Below are 17,148 nucleotides of genomic sequence, written 5' to 3' on the forward strand. Positions count from 1 at the left end.
GGGATTCTCCAATAAAGGGGAGGGGGGGGGCCAGCTCGCTATCAGTTCCAAGATGGGCATTCCGTCATATCACGGGGAGAGCTAGAGATGAAAGATTTCGAACTTGTAACGTTTCAATGATGATAGGTTATCGTGCTAAAGAAGAGATGAGATTATTTTCTGTATAGGATTTTGGATTACATTAGATTCGTTACTTTAATAGTAGATGGTTGTGGTGTGAAAGACTGAATAAGCATGCTCTCCTCGATTCTCATTGAAAAGAAATATGGAGGATTTGGTGCAGCCTTTTCGCGCGCAATATACCAAAACTAGCACCAATTTTCTGTCTCAGCACTCCTCCAAGACAAACGCAACCTTTGACATTCCACCGCACCTAGGCCATTCTCGAAATCTCGATCAGGCCATTAATGACAAAAAGATAAAAAAAGGGCCCCCCCTCTCAGCTATAAATTATCTTACTTTTGTGGAGGGAGATAAACTTTCCGCCAGCGGGGCGCGGACCTCCCCAAAGCAGTAATACCGGCCCATCGTCTCTGTCATTCATAAAAGACATAGGTTGGCTCCTTTGAGTGGAAAGGAATTTTTTCGAATTAATCATTTAATTCATTGTGTGTGGAATCTTTATTTTGTTGCTGATAATTTTCTCTTACACAAGCATCAAAAAAAAAGATTGTGACTTTTTTTTTTTAATTTATACTGTGCCCCTCTATCGCTCTTACACGCATATAATATGCTGCGCTCAAGCTTCACAAAAGTATCCTCTCCCGTCTTTCCCCGTCTGCATCGCTGCCTGGCGACGGTGCAGACGCCAAAGCCGGCAACGAAGAGGACGGGGGATATTTCAGACTCGTTTGTGTCGCTGTCTGGCGCGGAGCTGGCGCCGCTGCCGGATCGCTTCAGACAGCTGAAGCTGGACCTGGTCAGGGATCGGGAAAAGGACATTGTTGCCGGCTGGAAAAGACTATTGCGGACGCTGCGGGAAGAAAACGAAATCATTGCCAAGAAGGGGACGGGGGTTATTCCTCAAGTAGAGTTTGCTGACCTAGAGAATGGGTTGGATAGTAAAGCCAGAGAGGAGATTAAGAAGAGAGGAGTTGTCGTTGTGCATGGTGTAATTCCTGAAAAGGAAGCGCGAGGATATAAGGAGCGCGTTGAGGATTACGTGCACAAGAATCCTCATACAAGAGGTAAGTCCTTATTTATAAAATCGTTCTTGGCAGAGCATCTCGTGTTAATGCCAAACATAGCCTTCCCGCCTCATGACCCTCAAGTATACGAGCTATACTGGTCCGAACCGCAGATCAAAGCTCGCTCACATCCGTCCATGCTAAAGGTACAAAAGTATCTCTTGTCGGACTTTTGGCATTCCGCATCACCAAACACTCCAATCTCGCTCGACATCCCGCTTTCCTATGCCGACAGGCTTCGCATCCGACAACCCGGTGATGCTGCCTTTGCACTCGGCCCCCATATCGACGGCGGAAGCGTCGAGCGTTGGATGAAGGACGGATACGGGCGTGGAAACGTCTACGACAAGGTATTCGAAGGCAAGTGGGAGAGTTACGACCCCTGGGAGGCTTCTGGAAGAGTCGACGCCGTCAACGACCTTCACAATGGCCTTGGGGCATGCAGTGCATTCAGGGCCTGGCAGGGCTGGGTCTCCATGAGCGCAGTAGGGCCGGAGGAGGGCACGCTTCTGACATATCCCCTGATGCTGTCAACGGCATACACTCTTCTGAGACCATTCTTCAGGCCAATTAACGAAACCAAGATTGGTGATGGATTCTTGGATGAGAGGAACTGGGCATTCACCGGCGAGGATGACATGACCAGTGACTTACACGGGGCTTTCCCCGGACATGGACAGGAGCTCAATGATGAACTCCATCCTCACTTGGAGCTGTCTAGGACTATGACGCATGTGCCTGAAATCAAGCCTGGAGCTTTTGTGGCCTGGCACTGTGATAGTAAGTCGCAATTCCTTCGCCTTGTATTCTACCTTGTATCTCATACAGCATACTGACTGCTGGTGTATAGCCATTCACGCCGTGGATAAAGTCCACAAAGGCCATTCCGACTCAAGTGTCCTCTACATTCCCGTCTGCCCAGTGACCGAGCTCAATGCCCAGTACCTAGTACGACAGCGGCAGGCCTTCTTAGCAGGCACGCCGGGACCTGATTTCCCCGGCGGCGAGGGCGAATCCAAGCACATCGACCGCCCTACAGAGGAGATGCTGCGGCGGTGGACGAGTGTCGAGGGCAGGCAGGCAATGGGGTTGGACAAGCTGATTGCGAGTCCTGCAGCTTTGCCAGGCGCCAGAGAGGTGGTGGAAAGATTCAATGCGACCTTGGGGCTTGTGTAAGCTTGGAGTCGCCGTGTGTTATGTGTCTTGCTTCGAATTGGTGTGCCAGGGTCAAGATTGTACGACCATGGTTGGAGGCCTTTGTACTATAGTCGTGTCTCATGCCAAGCTGCATGTTGGATCAGATCATTAGCATCTAGTTTAATGTTTGTGTGTTTGTTTTTGTGGCCAGTGTACGGGATTGCTAATCAATGATGCAGAAGTCAGCAATCCTTTGGATTGTTAATCGTCCCATCCTGTTGTACTGTGAAAAGCGAATACTATCTGACTAAGACATTCTCCTCGCATATACGCTTTCCTAAGCCAAAGCGTTCTGGTGTCCTTGAATTGATCAGTAAGCAAACCCTGAAGCTGTTTCTAAGCTGTTTCAGGAGGCTCGTAGCATGAGGCCATTTGTCAACCAAGAGATGCATGATATACGGTGCTGACGCCTGGCCGAGTGCCGAGCCACGGACTAGGTATGTACACGTATACACGTATAGTCTTGCACCGTTACAGGGTTGCTTCGGGGGAAGATCCTGGTCGCAAAGACCTGGTCAGCTCTTGATTGGCCCCGTTCTGCAGCCAAAGCCGCTTGAATCTGCTCCGTAGATCGTCGAGTCTGAGGCTCCCTTCGGGTCGTCGGGCATGCTTGCACCGCGAGTTTTGATTTTTCTTCTTGAGCCCGCCTGATGATGTTGTTTCCCCTCAATGCTCTGCATGCAGCGTCACATCTGATAGGGCAATGCCACTGCGTATAGGTACTACGTAGGTACTACTCTGCGAATGCTACAGTACATTGTCTGCTGCAGTCTGTGCTCCACGGGCCCGGCCTCTCGCTTGGCTTGGCCGCATCCAAAGAGCGGAACTCGGTTCGATGTGATTCTAATTAGTAAGCCGCCTGGTACTATGTAGGCTCCTATACGCACTTCTTTCTCGATGCGGCAAGAGGGGCTCAGGTCGGTTTGGGAGCAAGCGGAATGGAGCGACTGGAGTCTGTTTAGCGTCGTGAACCACCAAGTGCAACTCAGCTTGAGGCCAGTTTCCATTACATACAAGTGGCACTTGCAGCATGTGGACCGGGACCAGGCCACCTGCGTACTATTCAGGAGGGGAGATTGGAGCAGGAAGGTATTTGCGTAGGCACGATTCATGATATAAATGTCGGGGGGGATTTCCCACTCTTGGAAGATGCTTGTTTGATAAACTCAAGCCACCAACCGCCTCCCTCTCGCCATCACTGAAACCCGTTCAAATCCAACCTCTTTCGTGTCAATCCGCCCACCATGAGCTACTCCCTCTACGATGCCACCATCCCCGTGGCCAAGAGCGCCCTCAAGTCTCTCTACAACGTCCTCAAGAAGGGCGAGGCCGCTTCCAACGGCGCCGCGCTCCTGGGCGCCAAAATCCACGAGAACATGCTGCCCCTGACCTTCCAGGTCTACATGGTCACCGACACCTCGAGCAAGGCTGCCTCGCGTCTGCAGGGCGTCGAGCCCCACGCCTGGGAGGGCAAGATCGAGACGTACGCCGACTGCTTCAGCCGCATCGCCAAGGCTGAGGAGATTCTGGCCGCTGCCGACAAGGAGCTCATCAACAAGCGCCAGAACGAGACGGTGCCCCTTGGCCTGGGCAGCCGGGGAACCTTTGACATTCCCGGCGTCGTTTACGCCAACGGCCACTTTTTGCCTACGATCTTCTTCCACCTGACGACTGCGTATGACATTCTGCGCAAGGAGGGCATTCCTCTGGGCAAGGACGACTACATTGAGCCATTCAACGGTTCATTCGCTTCAGTGAAGAACTAGATGTTGGGATATTACGGTTATGGAAAAAAATGAAGAGGCCAGTCCTGGTTTCAACAGTGTGTTTTTTGGTTTGAATGGATTATATGATGATTATGGAATTGCCAGAGTATGATGGAACAAGCACTCAGCAGATGGTGTTTTGACAAAGAGCGCCACTCAATCAATACCCAACCTGTTCTCTTTTTCCCTAGAAAACAAGAGATTCAAATATTCGTAAAATAAATTTTTTTACCACGCATGAATTGATGTTCCATCGCATTCCAACAGCCTCTGATTCTCCAATTTCACTGCAGTATGAGCCATCTGCAATTGCAGGGTATCTGGTAGCATCGCATGCGAAAGTGCGTACATGTACCCCCACCGCTAACTGCGCCCGAAGAGGTACACTACTGCCCATAACCAGTAACTTTGGCCATCATTATTAATCGCGACCTCCTCTCAATCTCTCCTCCGCCACCCAATGCTGCGGCTCCTCCCATAGCAACGGCCGATACCATGTCGCCTTACTGGTATGCTCTGCGCCTGATCCAGGCTTTTGAGGATAGAATTGTCGAATCTGTAAGCGCACAGCTGCTCTGCCGCTGGAACTGGCAGATTTGATTTGATTTGCTCACGCTGGCTCTAGATTCTCCGCGTGCCAGGCTTCCACCGGGCCGTCGGCCGCATCCATCGCGCCATCAACGAGAAACCGCACGGCCGGAATCCACACGAGCCGCTGGCACCAGGAGAAGCCACAGGTAGGGCATGCTTTGGTTCTCTAGGGAGCGCCGCATGACGAGAAGGTGCTGGGCTGGGCTGACGAGATTGTTCGTTATAGCGGATCCTAACCCGGGGAATCGAGCCGACGGATTTCTTCAACATTTCCTTGGCGAGCTGAAGAATCAAGCGCGCGGGAGACCTACTGATATATCTACCAAGCCTCCCGCCAAGTGAATAAACACAATCGAAATGCTTCTACGGCACTCCGATCGCGATAGGATCGAAAGATGTGGCGAACCAGTCAACGATATAAATCCATAACAGCTACCCTGCGGATTCTCCGGGGCGAGCAGACAAAGGACCAAAAGACGAGCATTCGCATCCTGAGTGCTCTGCACCGATGACTAGGCGCTCGAAAGGGCAATCCTGACCCTTATTCACGATCCCCATGAACTGCCGTGCTTTGCGCTGGCCTATTCACCATACGCATACTACCTGCTTCAACGATGATATGGAAAGGAAGGCCTGAGAAAACGAAGCTTGTAGGATGTGGTGGCATTGGACCTCACCTTCCGCATATGGGAGGCGCACAGCTATCTGTCACTGAGATGACAACGGAGGATAAGGCGTGAAAGACACAGCGTCGATATGAATGCATTACTTTGATACCCTGAATGTAAAACATGCACTTAAATTCGGATCTCATTTTTTACTCTTGTTATTTGTCATCTACACTGTTTTTCTTTGGTAGTGATTTCCCAGATGTTGTAAACAAGCTCTGATAATCTGATGTGACATGCGAAGTGACTCTGAAGAGCTTTGATTCGTAGCTTTTTCAAGAATCACATAACTCGACTTGAGTATACTGTATGATCCTAATTAGCGCAGACGCTTTCAACAAGAACACATCCGATATGGTGTAGTGGCTAACATCGCTCGCTCTCATTACTCGAGTGCCGAGCAGCCCTGGGTTCGATTCCCAGTATCGGAGAAGTCTTACTTTTTGCTATTTATCATAATCTATTTCTACGGAGAGTACTCTTTTCTTCTCTTCGATTCTTTTTTTTCATCTAGAAAAGTAAGTAGTCATGGCTTTATTGAATGTTACACATGTCCAGATTATTTATTATCGCCTGCTACGCCTAATTTGTTTGACGGATTGATAATTGATACCCTGAAAACGCCTTCCCATTGCAGCAAATATCCTCGCTTGTTTGCACATATGCACCCTCATTTGTATACTAAGCAAGCAATTACGCAGGTAGAGACGAGCTCTTTCGATCTAAACTCTATCATAGGTAGCGAATCATCCACTTTAATATTGAGCAAATTGACCCCAGTCTGACCAGTTGAACGGGAGGCCAATGTCGAGATTTGCTTCCAGTGCATCTTCCACAGCATCCAAGTTGAAGTTGGGATCAATATGCCCAAAAACATCCTGGCCAGAGATGGAATTGATCATGGAAAAGTCAATGACGTTATCAAAGCCCGCAGCAGAATTGATAGTTGTAGTGTCGCCCGATGATACCGTCGTTCCCAAATCTTGTGCAGCAGTTGATCCTTCTTGCTCATCAACCGTCAACTTGGCTGGGATGTCAGCCGGCTGAGGGCTGAGCTCTTTGGCCAACGTGTTGGCCGCACGCTCCATCTCTCTCAGCACGCGCTCTCCAAGCCCAGAGACAACGCGGGCACTCCAGAAGTGGTCTCCGTAGACTCGAAGGAGATCGCAGTTTCGCCTGAAAGCATTCATTGCCCGTGCGCGAAACATGGGTAACCGGCTGTGTCTCATCTTTCGATATTCGACGCTGAGAGCGAGAGATACTGCGTATGGAATGAAGGGAAGGGAGCTAAGGCAGTCTCTTGGCACTGCGCATGCGATGCGCTCGGCTGCTAGAGAACGGCGAGCATTGGCGGATGGTGGTGGTAATGTTGAGGCTGCGATTATTGTCCCCGGCCGTGGCAGCCGGCACGATAGGATGATGACCGCATGGTAGAATGTTTCAATGGTAGCTATTATCTAGTTAGATATGAAAAGGCATGCTTGTACTCGATATGGTGAGAGCTTACCAATGAGAGATGCCGGAACCTTTAACGCATCTGCATCTACAATCATTGCTTCAAGAACGGGAAGGTCGATATACGCCACTTTGTCAAACCCCGAAACTTGGGCACTGGGGCCTGGGCGGTATAGTTCCACGACTTTATCTAGCCATTGTGCTACGGATAGTAAGAGCCGAAAGGCAGGCGGGCGTTTCTTGATGCAGGCATCGAGATCCGCTCCTATATCTCGCTCGTGGATCAAACATGGCCGCCCGTATATGGCAGCATTGATTCTGTCCAGTGCCCAGACTGCGCAGAAGAGATTTTCCAAGTCGCCATAATTCGGTCCGTCGTAGCGAAGAAGGTGCAGGCCGAGCGTCTGGATATGATGTATCGCCCTGCCACCAAGCTGAGCAGGCAAATCAGATTCCTCGGCGCAGGTGGGCTGAGTGTAGAGCGAGAGCATGGTGAGTGCCTGTATGTGCACCACTCGATCTGGAATGATACTAGTCTCCAATATGGCACGGACTGAAGAGGACAGTATGGTAGAGTATTCGGCAGGGCGCAGAAGACCAGGGCCTTTGTTTTTCAGCCGCAGATGCGACGTCATCTCTGGATCCGAGCCGGCTGCCAAACACGCGAGCTGTCGTAGCGCAATGTGGGCAGGGTTATCCGTAGGTCCGTTGAGAGCAGCTTCTGGGATGACGGGGAAAATGGGGTGGACTTTTTGTAAAAAAGTCGCCTTCAGCCTGGCATAATCTTGCTCAGGGGGGCATGCAAGACAGGCAGTGCTCTCGAACAAAAGGAAGCATAAAGCTGTCCATGAGCGGCGGAGGGCGAGAAGTGATGAACTGAGACTGCTGGCCGGTAGTGGCGGTTGGAAACCAGATACCAACGTCTCCCTTCTGTGACGAGGCCCGAGTCACGTTGGGAACCGCCGCCTCCATGAACATGCCTTCTGGGTTCAAGTCTCCCACGAAGCGCGACGACTGAGGTCTGTTGGCGACATCCGGCGCAAGCTGGGGAGTAGCAGGCGCATTTGCAGGCACTTCTACATGGCTGAAGCCCGTCGGAAGAGAGCGCCGTGCGATGGGAGACAAGTCAGAGCTCAGACTGACCCTGGATGCTGGTTGCACGCCATCTTCGCCGGCAAGCGATCTCGCACGGACCGAGGGCGTGAGAGACGATATGGAGGCCCTAGATCTGGTCAGCGTCTGAATCCAGCGTGCTGAGATGCTTTGGTGCTACTGTGAGGAGAGGGAAAGACTCACGAGGACTGCGAAGGTGACGCCTCTGGCAGACCTTTGTGGTCATCCAGTGAGAAATCGTCCGCGGCGGCGTCTTCCGCATGATTGCATTTTCGCTGCCCACCGCACGAGGCCGTTAGCAACAGATGCTGTGAAACTCGACGAAACCGAGTAAAAGGCCTGGGATTACCTTTTTCCGTCTACACGATTCACAGGCTTGCTGGACCTGCCGTCGCTTGACAGGCAAACCGCCACGAGCGGGATCTGACGCGACGAACTTGACTTTGCGTGCCGGCGCAGACATGGCTTCTACATTGCTTGCATGCGTCATTCGGCTCCTGCCACCGCCGTCATTTTCCTGTTCTCCTAGGACAGGATGGGATAGGATGGAGCGTGGCGTTGCGCTGCTGTAAATAGCTGTTAGTGGTTGGAGTTGTGTTACTGGTAGTAATATCGATGTGATCATGCAGACATGAGGCTGAAGAAATATGCGAGTCACGAATCCGTGTATTATGGGCCTGGCTCCGGGACTTTAGGCGTTATCGGTGGTAATGCGGGCGCCTTGATGGTCGTTGACAGCGCGGTTAGTCAGGCGGCTATTTGGGGGCTCGGTGAGCTGAAGCGGGACTGGCTCAGGCTCTGCCTCACTGAACGTTACAGCGCGCCCTTTGCGAGCTTCAAGGCAGATATTTGTATTAGTCATCACCTTGGGCAGTCTTGATTCATGTTTCTTTGCAATCCTGTCTCACAGCACCAGATGTCAATGGCTTTTACCTTGTCATTCGGTAATTCAGTATTTGGTTAATGCTAGAAGCATCTATGACTCTTGAAAGCTTTGGCGGCTGAAAGAATGCTTGAGATTGGCTACTGTTGGCTCACTTTTAGCAAGTATGGCGTTTCCCATCACCGGGCTGTTTCCCTTGGTCGATATGATGTGTCGACATTTCTTATATCGATTTAGCTTGCGTTATTTGGTGATTCAGCTCCAAGAAGTTGTCGTGAATGAAACAAAGATCTACCTATTGGATGCATTAATGGATACATGTATGTGCCGAATTATTCCCAAGGCCGGTGGTGTACACACAAGCTCCAGTGACCGCCATCACTGTTACTTTTTGTCCGGAATAGGCCTATGTGAGCTCTTCAAAACTGCACTCTGTAATGATACTCAACAGTGGCTGCTTTTATGTTTGTTCATCATTTACTCCATCACTGCGACATATGTATACCAGCCTCAATAAATTGAAGGTGACGTTGATTGCGCTCTTGATCCCATCTTCACCATAATTTTCTCAGCTCCATTCGTATAATACAACCTTGCAGGTTTCTCGCCACTGATACATTCAAAAGTCGACTGCTTGACTTCAAAAAGTCGCAGCAAAATATCATCATCGAAACTTTCAACATGTTCCCGATATTCGACATTTCTTACATAATGCAGCAACCAAGTCAACCGACGATGCGTGAAGTCCCTCTCTCAACCACCGTGGAAGGCCCCTCGGCGAGATCCAGAGAGGAGCAGCCAATCTCCGCGCGAGACCACTACTACCAGCTACAAAGGGGCCCTCCTAAAAAACCGTGGTACTATAAAAAGAAAATGCTCCCATTTACAATACTAATGGTGGTGATTTCGGCCTTCATCAGCTGTATAATTGTGGTCGTGAAGTTGACTCGAAAATCGGCCTTGATGCTGAAGACGCATCCAAAAGAAACAATGACTCAATCTGTAACGGCAATGGCTACGTCCCCTTTAACTCTGACAAGTGTGTTGAATGTGACGAATAGTACTTCTTCATCATTGGCTGCATCTATGAGCGAACCATCATCTATGACCACAACAGCGACCAAGGCAACTCTCTCTCCAAGCCCGCCTTCTATTCTATCGTCATCGAATCTGGCTTCAATTTTTGTTGACGGCGAAAATAGCCAAGACAGCTTGGAGATTCTAGTCTGGCAAGATGAAGCGGGATCTCTTTCTTACCTGAATGGGGAGTCTAATCTCAAAAGCCCAAAGCGCATTGAAGATTCACTCAAAGATGCACTGAAAGCGAAAAAAGGAACTTCTATGGCCGCCGTTGCGGACGATGCCAGCACTGCGCATTTATTTTACCTTGAAGAGGATGATACTATTTCTCATATATTCATGGAGCCAAAAGGAAGCTGGAGTCGTGGAGGCATGTCCACCGGTAGCAAAAAGGGCCCCGCGGCGCATGAGAAGTCGATGCTTTCAGCGGCGTTCCACCGAGGCGAACATGACACAAACGTTGTGGTATTGTCGTATCAAGATCCGGGAGGCAACTTGAAGCTTGCAATGTCAGAGGACCCCACGAACGACGAGAATTGGTATTCGGTGGACTTTGGCTCTTTTACGGGACGTCACGATGTTGGAGATTGGGGAGGCGTTGGTCATGCCATTGCAGGCGATTGGCAAAATAAGAGGCGCGACTCCGACGGCTCATTTAGTGGACTATTGATGGCTATTGAGGAGAGCGAAGAAATAACGCCCTGGGAGTGTTCACTGGATTTTCACGTGTCGTCGAAGAAGAAGGTAGAGTGTCATTTCTTGGACAAGACTTTCTTGGGTAGGTGATTCTGCGATTATGATGGGCTGGCGCGTCAATCCCATGCTGGTAATGCCAACTGACTTCTATGGTCTAGATTCTAATGGCAGAGGACTATATCCATCCTCGCATTTAAATCAGTTAGCTTGGGTTCGTACCGGCCATGGCAAAAGCCAAGATCCGGCACAGACGCTTCCGTATGAGTTCGCTCTGCTGTATACGAGTCCGGGAGGGAAAATCCAGGAGAATCGCGTGGGTGTTGATATCCCGAGGATTGCAGGGCCTGGTTTTGATGTGGACACGGACTTTGATAGCCTCGCGACAAATGATAACAAGACCGTGTATGCGAAATCCGGGAGCGATATTGTGGTGTTTAGGTTGGATGCCGATGGATGGCAGTGGAAGGTTGATGGAATTGTCAACACGGCCATCTAAGACGGGTCCGTAGAAGTACATTATTGTTTGAACTACTATTATGTAGAAGAAGTGCGCGCCGGTTGTCTTGTACGTTTTGGAAACCATCTCTTGCTAGTTCAGCTGGCCTGATGGACTTGGTTACATGCCATGATAACAATAACAGTGACATTTCTTAATTAACCTCTGTCTCAATTCTGGACCCGCTCTTTGATTCACATTGTACATACTCAATGCTGTGCTACTTGTGTATTTACATGTGCCTTTCTCACTGATGGGTAGCTAGATGTCATCATGATAATCCTCAAATGAGCGCGTTCTATTTGTATTCTTGACGGTGGAAGAAACACGTAGACTTTTTGCATCTCATGTGTTCTCCTCAACCTTTGAATTATGATGAGATATTATACACCTGGAAAGACACCACACAAATCTGAGACAAAATATAGAGCTGCGCCGGAGGCAGCGGGGCCGGCTGGCCGATCCATTCGGGCGCTAAACTCGAGCAGGCAACATGTAAACAAAACGAGTGCCGGCTTGGGCATGGGTTTGCTGCAAGGGCTACACGAATCAATGCGCGGACACGGTTATGGCAGATGAGGGGTAGGTCTCTGACGCGGTTTGAGCTGGGCCTACAAACATGCATTCATGCGGGTTGATGTTGGATGCCGCTTGGAAGTTGGTGGTGCCATAAATTGTATGGATGTGCCCTGCCGGTTTGTTTGCCCGCCATTTCGGTCGGGTTCGTGCTTTCATCGCTCACGCGTCCAAGAGTGATTCATGTCAAGATAAAATAGCACAGAAGCCAGTATTACTACAGAATTCCATCAGGACTCATCACAATGGAGGATTTAGACCTTTCTATTGCGCTACGCCGCGGCCAGCGATGCAGCTCGAGCATGAATGTCAGATCGGAAGAGCGTCAGACCCCATCGACTGCTCCAAGGACGCCAAGCCGAAGAAAGAGAGGCGCGCGGCAATCTGATCCAGGGTCCATCGTACATTCGAGCGGTCTTGCACCAATGGTGCGATGCACTTCTCTCGCAGCTTCGAAGAGACGGTCAGCTGCCCCCGCAAGTGGTGCTGGCTCGGCTCCTCGACCAAGTGGCCAACCCGCGGCTGTCAATCTTCACCAGACCATTGACGGACGAGTTGAGCGCCGGATACGCCGGAATGACCTCCGCGATGTGCTCAGTAAAATCCAACAAGAGAAGCGACGCAGTGAGCAGCTGGCCAAGGCGCAGATTACCAAGCTCAAGGCCGAGCTCAGAGCCCGTGATAGGGAAATCTATAGAATGCAGAATGCCACCATGGTTTTTGACACAGAACGGATTTGGGGCCTGGAACAGCAGATTAAAGAGCTCAAAGGCCAGCTTGCGACGAAAAGCATGGCAGGCGAGGAAGCTACACAGTATTTTAGCTGCGTCTGGCCATCAACGCCGAGTACTGCATCGACGGATGACCTCATGGACGTGGCTCAAGATGCCGACTATTTCGGTGATGTGACGGCGCTGATGAACAATCCGCCTCGAGCGAGACCTTCCATCTTGACTCCTCCTGCAACAAGCCCGACAAGGCCAATATCGCCATTCTCTAAAGATGTGTCACCGACGTCGGATGCCCCTCTGGAAGCGGGCAAAAAGCAGCTGGAAGATGAGATTACATCCTTGGGCCTGAAAGTGCAGAAGCTGACTGCAACTTTGGACTCGTACAATGCCTTGGGTGCGCGCATAAACTACGCCCTATCAGATGGGGCCTCGAAGAAAAGAGGGACACCATCTTCTCTTGAAGCAGTCGAGAACCAGGTTCAGCTACTCTTGCAAACCATGTCTGAACGAGCTGCCGCAGCTGCACAACTCACCGCTGTTGTTGGCGAACTGGGGTTTCCAGGCGCCGATGCTAGTGAAATGATCATGTCGCTTATTTCTGGATTTCGAACTGCTCGCCAGGAGCTGGACTACCTCGCACCAGGCGAGATCAAACTACCTCTTACTGCGCGTGGCGCCGACATATTGGATCTACTACTAGATCGTCTACGCGCCTTGTCAAAGAAGACCAGGGAAGATGAAGATTCTATTGAGGAATACCATCAAATAGAACGTTCTCTACGCAAGCAGCTTGATTCACGGACTTCAGTCATGGAAGAGCTCAATATCAAAATTGCGGAGGCACATCGTACTTTGAATGAGAAAGATGGTCGTATCAGGGAGCTTGAAATTGGCAATAACCGACTTAGAGCGCTGTTGACGGTTACGTTTGCGACATAACAGAACTCGAAGGATTAATACAACGTATGGAGAAGGAGCGTCGCGAATCGCTAAACACGCATGCTGCTAGCAAAAGTCAGGCGAAGAATTACTCAACGCCAAAGACGCAACAATTCCCGAGCTAGAAGCAAAGATTGAAGGAACAGTTGCTTAAACCGCAGAGCTTTTCAATGGGATGAGCTCCACCGAGACTAGTTTTCGCTCAGAACACAAAACACCATCAGGAAGTGGCTCTGGCTGTTCGCAATGCACGGGGCATCAGAGCTGCGTGACGAGGTTGATGGAGTTCTTGAGTCGCTGGGTGGCCCCGCGCCGCAGGCTAATCACGCGCTTCGTGCTGAAAAGTCGCGGGGTGAGAGGCTAGATTGGAAGAGGAGAGGAGGAAAGCGAAGGATGCCGTGGATTCAATGAAGGAAGAGCTGTAGCGGGTTTTATACCCGAGTCAGAGTTTCCTGGAATATTCTCAGGGGGGGCTCCAACTAGGCGGACGTGATGCCTCTATTCGGGGAGAAGTTGATAATTCACGGACGACTGCATGCAGAGGTGAGCTTCAGAGTCAATGGGAACAAGGAGGCTGAAGAGAAGATATGACAGCGGCTTGGAGCTGCTCAATGAAGATGAGGTAGGCATTATGAAGAGGATAACTGTTAATCAGAGAGCATACATCTGGTGTTTGACAGAAGGAAGACGGCGACTTTTGTTGTATTCTTGGAATATCATGTTATAGATACAAGAGATCACAGCACCATGTTTCTTTTTAGTCCTTACAGGGGTATATATACCCAGATACGCTTTACTCACTATAACCTGCTACTTCATGCCGCAACATCATACATCAACGCCAGGTTGATGGAAGAAAAGGTCCAGCCACGCGCGCTTTGGAATCAATATATTTGAGTAACAGCTGATTTGTAAAAACGTCTCAACATACACCATCAGATACCAAACAAAGAAAGAAAAAAAAAAAGAAAAAAAAAGAAGAACCGTTGTTTCAACTACATGTAGGTAAATTATCGCTCGCTATGCAGTTTGCTGTGGCTGGTGCGAAAACTTTGCTAAACGAGATCAAGAGCAGATGCATGCAGACGCGATATAATACACTTTCCCTTTAGATAAACAGAAAAAAAAAAAAAACCATAAAAAAAGAACAAAGAGGGTCCAAACTTGTAATCCAAATCCAAAAAAAAAAACCGAGATGTAAAAAATAAAATAAAAAAAAGTGTTCAATTTCAATTTTGCTTTTTGGTTCGCTTTCCGTTTCTGATCGTTCCAATGACTTTAACTTCGTGATTCAAGACTTCGTGGTTCTAGGCTTTAACTTCGTGATCAAGGGCTTTTAACTTGACATTATTTATTCGTAAAATTTCCAATTGGGCGTGTAGTCGGGATGCAGCTCCAAATCTAGAACCAGCGCTCGGAACAGCTCAATGGGCATAAAGTTGGCCCTGAGGAAGGCATCGTTGAACTCCTTCTCGGTCAAGTGGCCGTTCTTGAGAATCTCCCTTCGCAGCTCGAAAAGCTGCACGGCGCCGACCATGTAACCGGCTTGGTAGAGAGGGCCGTAGTCGCCGTTGAAGGACCGTCGGACTTCGCCCTCGGCCGTGGACCGTTCGTGGCCAACCCAGTCGACCAGCATGTCGATGCACTCCTGCGGCGTCATCTGTCCCAGGTGGAACTTGATGGAGAAGATGATGCGGGCGCAGCGGTGCATTCGCCAGAACAGGGTGCCGATGCGGTCTTCTGGCGTTTCGAAAAAGTCGCCGCGGTCCCAGAAGACGTACTCCCAGTACATGGCCCAGCCCTCGATGCTAAAGGGCGTGGTGAAGAGCTGTCTGTGGCTGTTGTGTCGCTCCGACATGAAGAGCTGGAGGCGGTGGCCGGGGATCATCTCGTGGAAGGCCGTTGCGCGGGCAAAGTGCCTGTTGTTGCCGCGCATCACCATCTTCTTGAGCTCGTGGGACATGTCGGCGGTGGGATACGACACCATGATGAGCGGCCCGCCCAGGAAAAAGGGCGCGACCTTTTGCATCTCGGGGCTCATCATGGTCATGCGCGACACCTCCTCTGCCAGCGGCGGGACGGTGACGAGGTCGTGCTCCTTGACAAAGGACGAGCCCTCGCGGACCAGCTGCTTGACAAAGCCGGCCTGCTCGCCGGGAGGCACAAAGTGCTTCTTGACCGAGTCCAGGGCCTTCTTCCAGTCGTCGCCGTAGCCGAGCTCGACGGACGCCGTCTTCATCTGGGCCTCGCAGAACTGGAACTGCTCCTTGGCCAGGTTGATGAGCTCCTCGGGCGAGTAGACAATCATCTCGGCCTCGAGCTCGTTGATGAGCGCCTCGCGGCCAATCGGCTCGCCAATGATGTCGCCCGTCTCGCCCTCGTGCATGCCCGCCAGCTTGGACTGGATGAGCGGGATGAACTGCGACAGCGCAAGGTCGGCGGCCTTCCACGGCGCGGCTGCCCACCAGTCGAACATGGGGTCGTACGATGCATAGAAGCTGAAGAACTCGTGCAGGTGGCCGCGCAGCTCCGTGACCGTCTTGGACGCCTTGTAGGCCGCCGTCTTTGAGATTTTGATGCGGTCGTTCTCGATGCCTTCTTTCACCTGGCTGACCAGCTTGGCAATGTCGTCGAGCTGCTGGGCCACGCGCTCGTTGTTGATCGGGTCAACATCGCGCCGGGCCTCGCACAGCGCCGTGATGAGCTGGGCAAAGGGGATCAGGCGCTGGATCTCCTTGTTGGACTCCTTCTGGGCGTACAGCCAGTGGGACTTGCGCCGCAGAAAGTTGCGCAGCAGCAGAAAGTCGACCTTGTCGGACTGGCTCATGGCCTCAAAGTCGAGGCTGAAGAGGGCCTTGAGCTCGTCTGAAAAGTACCGGCGCAGACGCTCGTGGCGGCCCGGCGACACGGACACGCTGTAGAAGACGGCCAGCTCCTCCAGGTCGACCCTGATGCGGCGGATGCGGTCCGGCAGCGACTCGGGCGCGAGGCTCTGGCTGGGCTTTGGCAGCGCGACCCAGAGGTCGTCCATCATCATGTTACCGCCACTTCCACTGGCTGAGCTGCCGCCGCTGGGGCTGGTGCAGGTGTCGGCGCTGCCGCTGACGGACGGCGTCGACGTCGACTGGCTGGCGGCGGTGCGGCTCGCCTGCGTCTCCGTCTCCGTCAGGCTGGCGTCGCTCATCTTGAGGGCTTCCGAAGCGGCCATGATGAGGCTCGACATCTTGAGTGTATCAATGCTTCAATGCTTCGACGTAAGCTCCGCGCTAACTGGGAGGTTATTACGGTGAGGGGGGTGCGAGCGTTTGGCGGAGGAAGCTCCTGATTTTCTCCAAGCCAGCTGCTGGGATTAACGCTCGAGGCTAGTCCTCGTCTGTAACCGCGTTGTGCTGGGCCCTTGCCTGTGTCTGTTCGCTTCTGCATAATTCACAACGGCCGACTTATTGGATGGGATCACTGCCCTTCTCCATAATACTAGCAGATAGTTATTGCGGGCTCCATGGCGGGATTGAGTATAGCCGCCATGGGTAGCGAGGGCTCATCGAACGTTGGAGGTTTGATGGAGGAGAAGCAACATCGAAACAAACCCGAAACTTGTCCTAGTCTCGCAGGCGCTTTAAAGGAAAAGATAGAACAAAGAACGACTTGGGCATAGCCGGCATTGTTAATATATACGAGCCCTATGTTCCCGGCTCAAGCCACAGCTTGGTTCGAGCCCTCAAGGTCCGATAATTTCCTATTACGGCTTACAAATGGCAGGCCACGGAGCC

General features: G+C 51.2%; 8 protein-coding genes and 1 non-coding gene across 9 annotated transcripts; 6 read left to right on the forward strand and 3 right to left on the reverse strand.

Moving 5' to 3' along the window:
- Nucleotides 1–165: 165 nt before the first annotated feature.
- On the forward strand, nt 166–3,131 carry TrAtP1_008632 (uncharacterized protein). The gene is made up of 2 exons (XM_066113988.1): nt 166–1,187; nt 1,248–3,131. Exons 1-2 carry the CDS (start codon nt 731–733, stop codon nt 2,021–2,023), a joined length of 1,233 nt encoding a protein of 410 aa, XP_065970078.1. The 5' UTR covers nt 166–730; the 3' UTR covers nt 2,024–3,131.
- Nucleotides 3,132–3,383: 252 nt separating this feature from the next.
- TrAtP1_008633 (uncharacterized protein) lies at nt 3,384–4,387 on the forward strand. Its single transcript, XM_014086899.2, has one exon. The coding sequence runs from the start codon at nt 3,629–3,631 to the stop codon at nt 4,148–4,150; it is 522 nt and encodes a 173-aa protein (XP_013942374.1). The 5' UTR covers nt 3,384–3,628; the 3' UTR covers nt 4,151–4,387.
- Nucleotides 4,388–4,469: 82 nt separating this feature from the next.
- TrAtP1_008634 (uncharacterized protein) lies at nt 4,470–5,576 on the forward strand. Its single transcript, XM_014086900.2, has 3 exons — nt 4,470–4,708; nt 4,776–4,887; nt 4,968–5,576. The coding sequence occupies exons 1-3, from the start codon at nt 4,646–4,648 to the stop codon at nt 5,081–5,083; spliced, it is 291 nt and encodes a 96-aa protein (XP_013942375.1). The 5' UTR covers nt 4,470–4,645; the 3' UTR covers nt 5,084–5,576.
- A 181-nt stretch (nt 5,577–5,757) lies between these two features.
- Nucleotides 5,758–5,840, forward strand: TrAtP1_008635. The gene has a single exon. It is a non-coding gene; the product is annotated as a tRNA-Glu (tRNA).
- Nucleotides 5,841–6,164: 324 nt separating this feature from the next.
- Nucleotides 6,165–7,499, reverse strand: TrAtP1_008636 (uncharacterized protein; the record flags this gene model as incomplete). The annotated part of the gene is made up of 2 exons (XM_014086901.2): nt 6,165–6,859; nt 6,917–7,499. The coding sequence occupies 2 exons, from the start codon at nt 7,497–7,499 to the stop codon at nt 6,165–6,167; spliced, it is 1,278 nt and encodes a 425-aa protein (XP_013942376.2).
- Nucleotides 7,500–7,653: 154 nt separating this feature from the next.
- TrAtP1_008637 (uncharacterized protein) lies at nt 7,654–8,440 on the reverse strand (the record flags this gene model as incomplete). Its single annotated transcript, XM_066113989.1, has 3 exons — nt 7,654–8,086; nt 8,161–8,252; nt 8,327–8,440. 3 exons carry the CDS (start codon nt 8,438–8,440, stop codon nt 7,654–7,656), a joined length of 639 nt encoding a protein of 212 aa, XP_065970079.1.
- A 1,101-nt stretch (nt 8,441–9,541) lies between these two features.
- TrAtP1_008638 (uncharacterized protein) lies at nt 9,542–11,132 on the forward strand (the record flags this gene model as incomplete). The annotated part of the gene is made up of 2 exons (XM_014086414.2): nt 9,542–10,718; nt 10,795–11,132. 2 exons carry the CDS (start codon nt 9,542–9,544, stop codon nt 11,130–11,132), a joined length of 1,515 nt encoding a protein of 504 aa, XP_013941889.2.
- An 821-nt stretch (nt 11,133–11,953) lies between these two features.
- TrAtP1_008639 (uncharacterized protein) lies at nt 11,954–13,378 on the forward strand (the record flags this gene model as incomplete). The annotated part of the gene is made up of 1 exon (XM_014086902.2): nt 11,954–13,378. The coding sequence occupies one exon, from the start codon at nt 11,954–11,956 to the stop codon at nt 13,376–13,378; it is 1,425 nt and encodes a 474-aa protein (XP_013942377.1).
- A 1,351-nt stretch (nt 13,379–14,729) lies between these two features.
- On the reverse strand, nt 14,730–16,601 carry TrAtP1_008640 (uncharacterized protein; the record flags this gene model as incomplete). Its single annotated transcript, XM_066113990.1, has 1 exon — nt 14,730–16,601. The coding sequence occupies one exon, from the start codon at nt 16,599–16,601 to the stop codon at nt 14,730–14,732; it is 1,872 nt and encodes a 623-aa protein (XP_065970080.1).
- Nucleotides 16,602–17,148: the final 547 nt, after the last annotated feature.

This window comes from Trichoderma atroviride, chromosome 4, assembly GCF_020647795.1.
Source record: "Trichoderma atroviride chromosome 4, complete sequence".
NCBI lineage: Eukaryota > Fungi > Ascomycota > Sordariomycetes > Hypocreales > Hypocreaceae > Trichoderma > Trichoderma atroviride.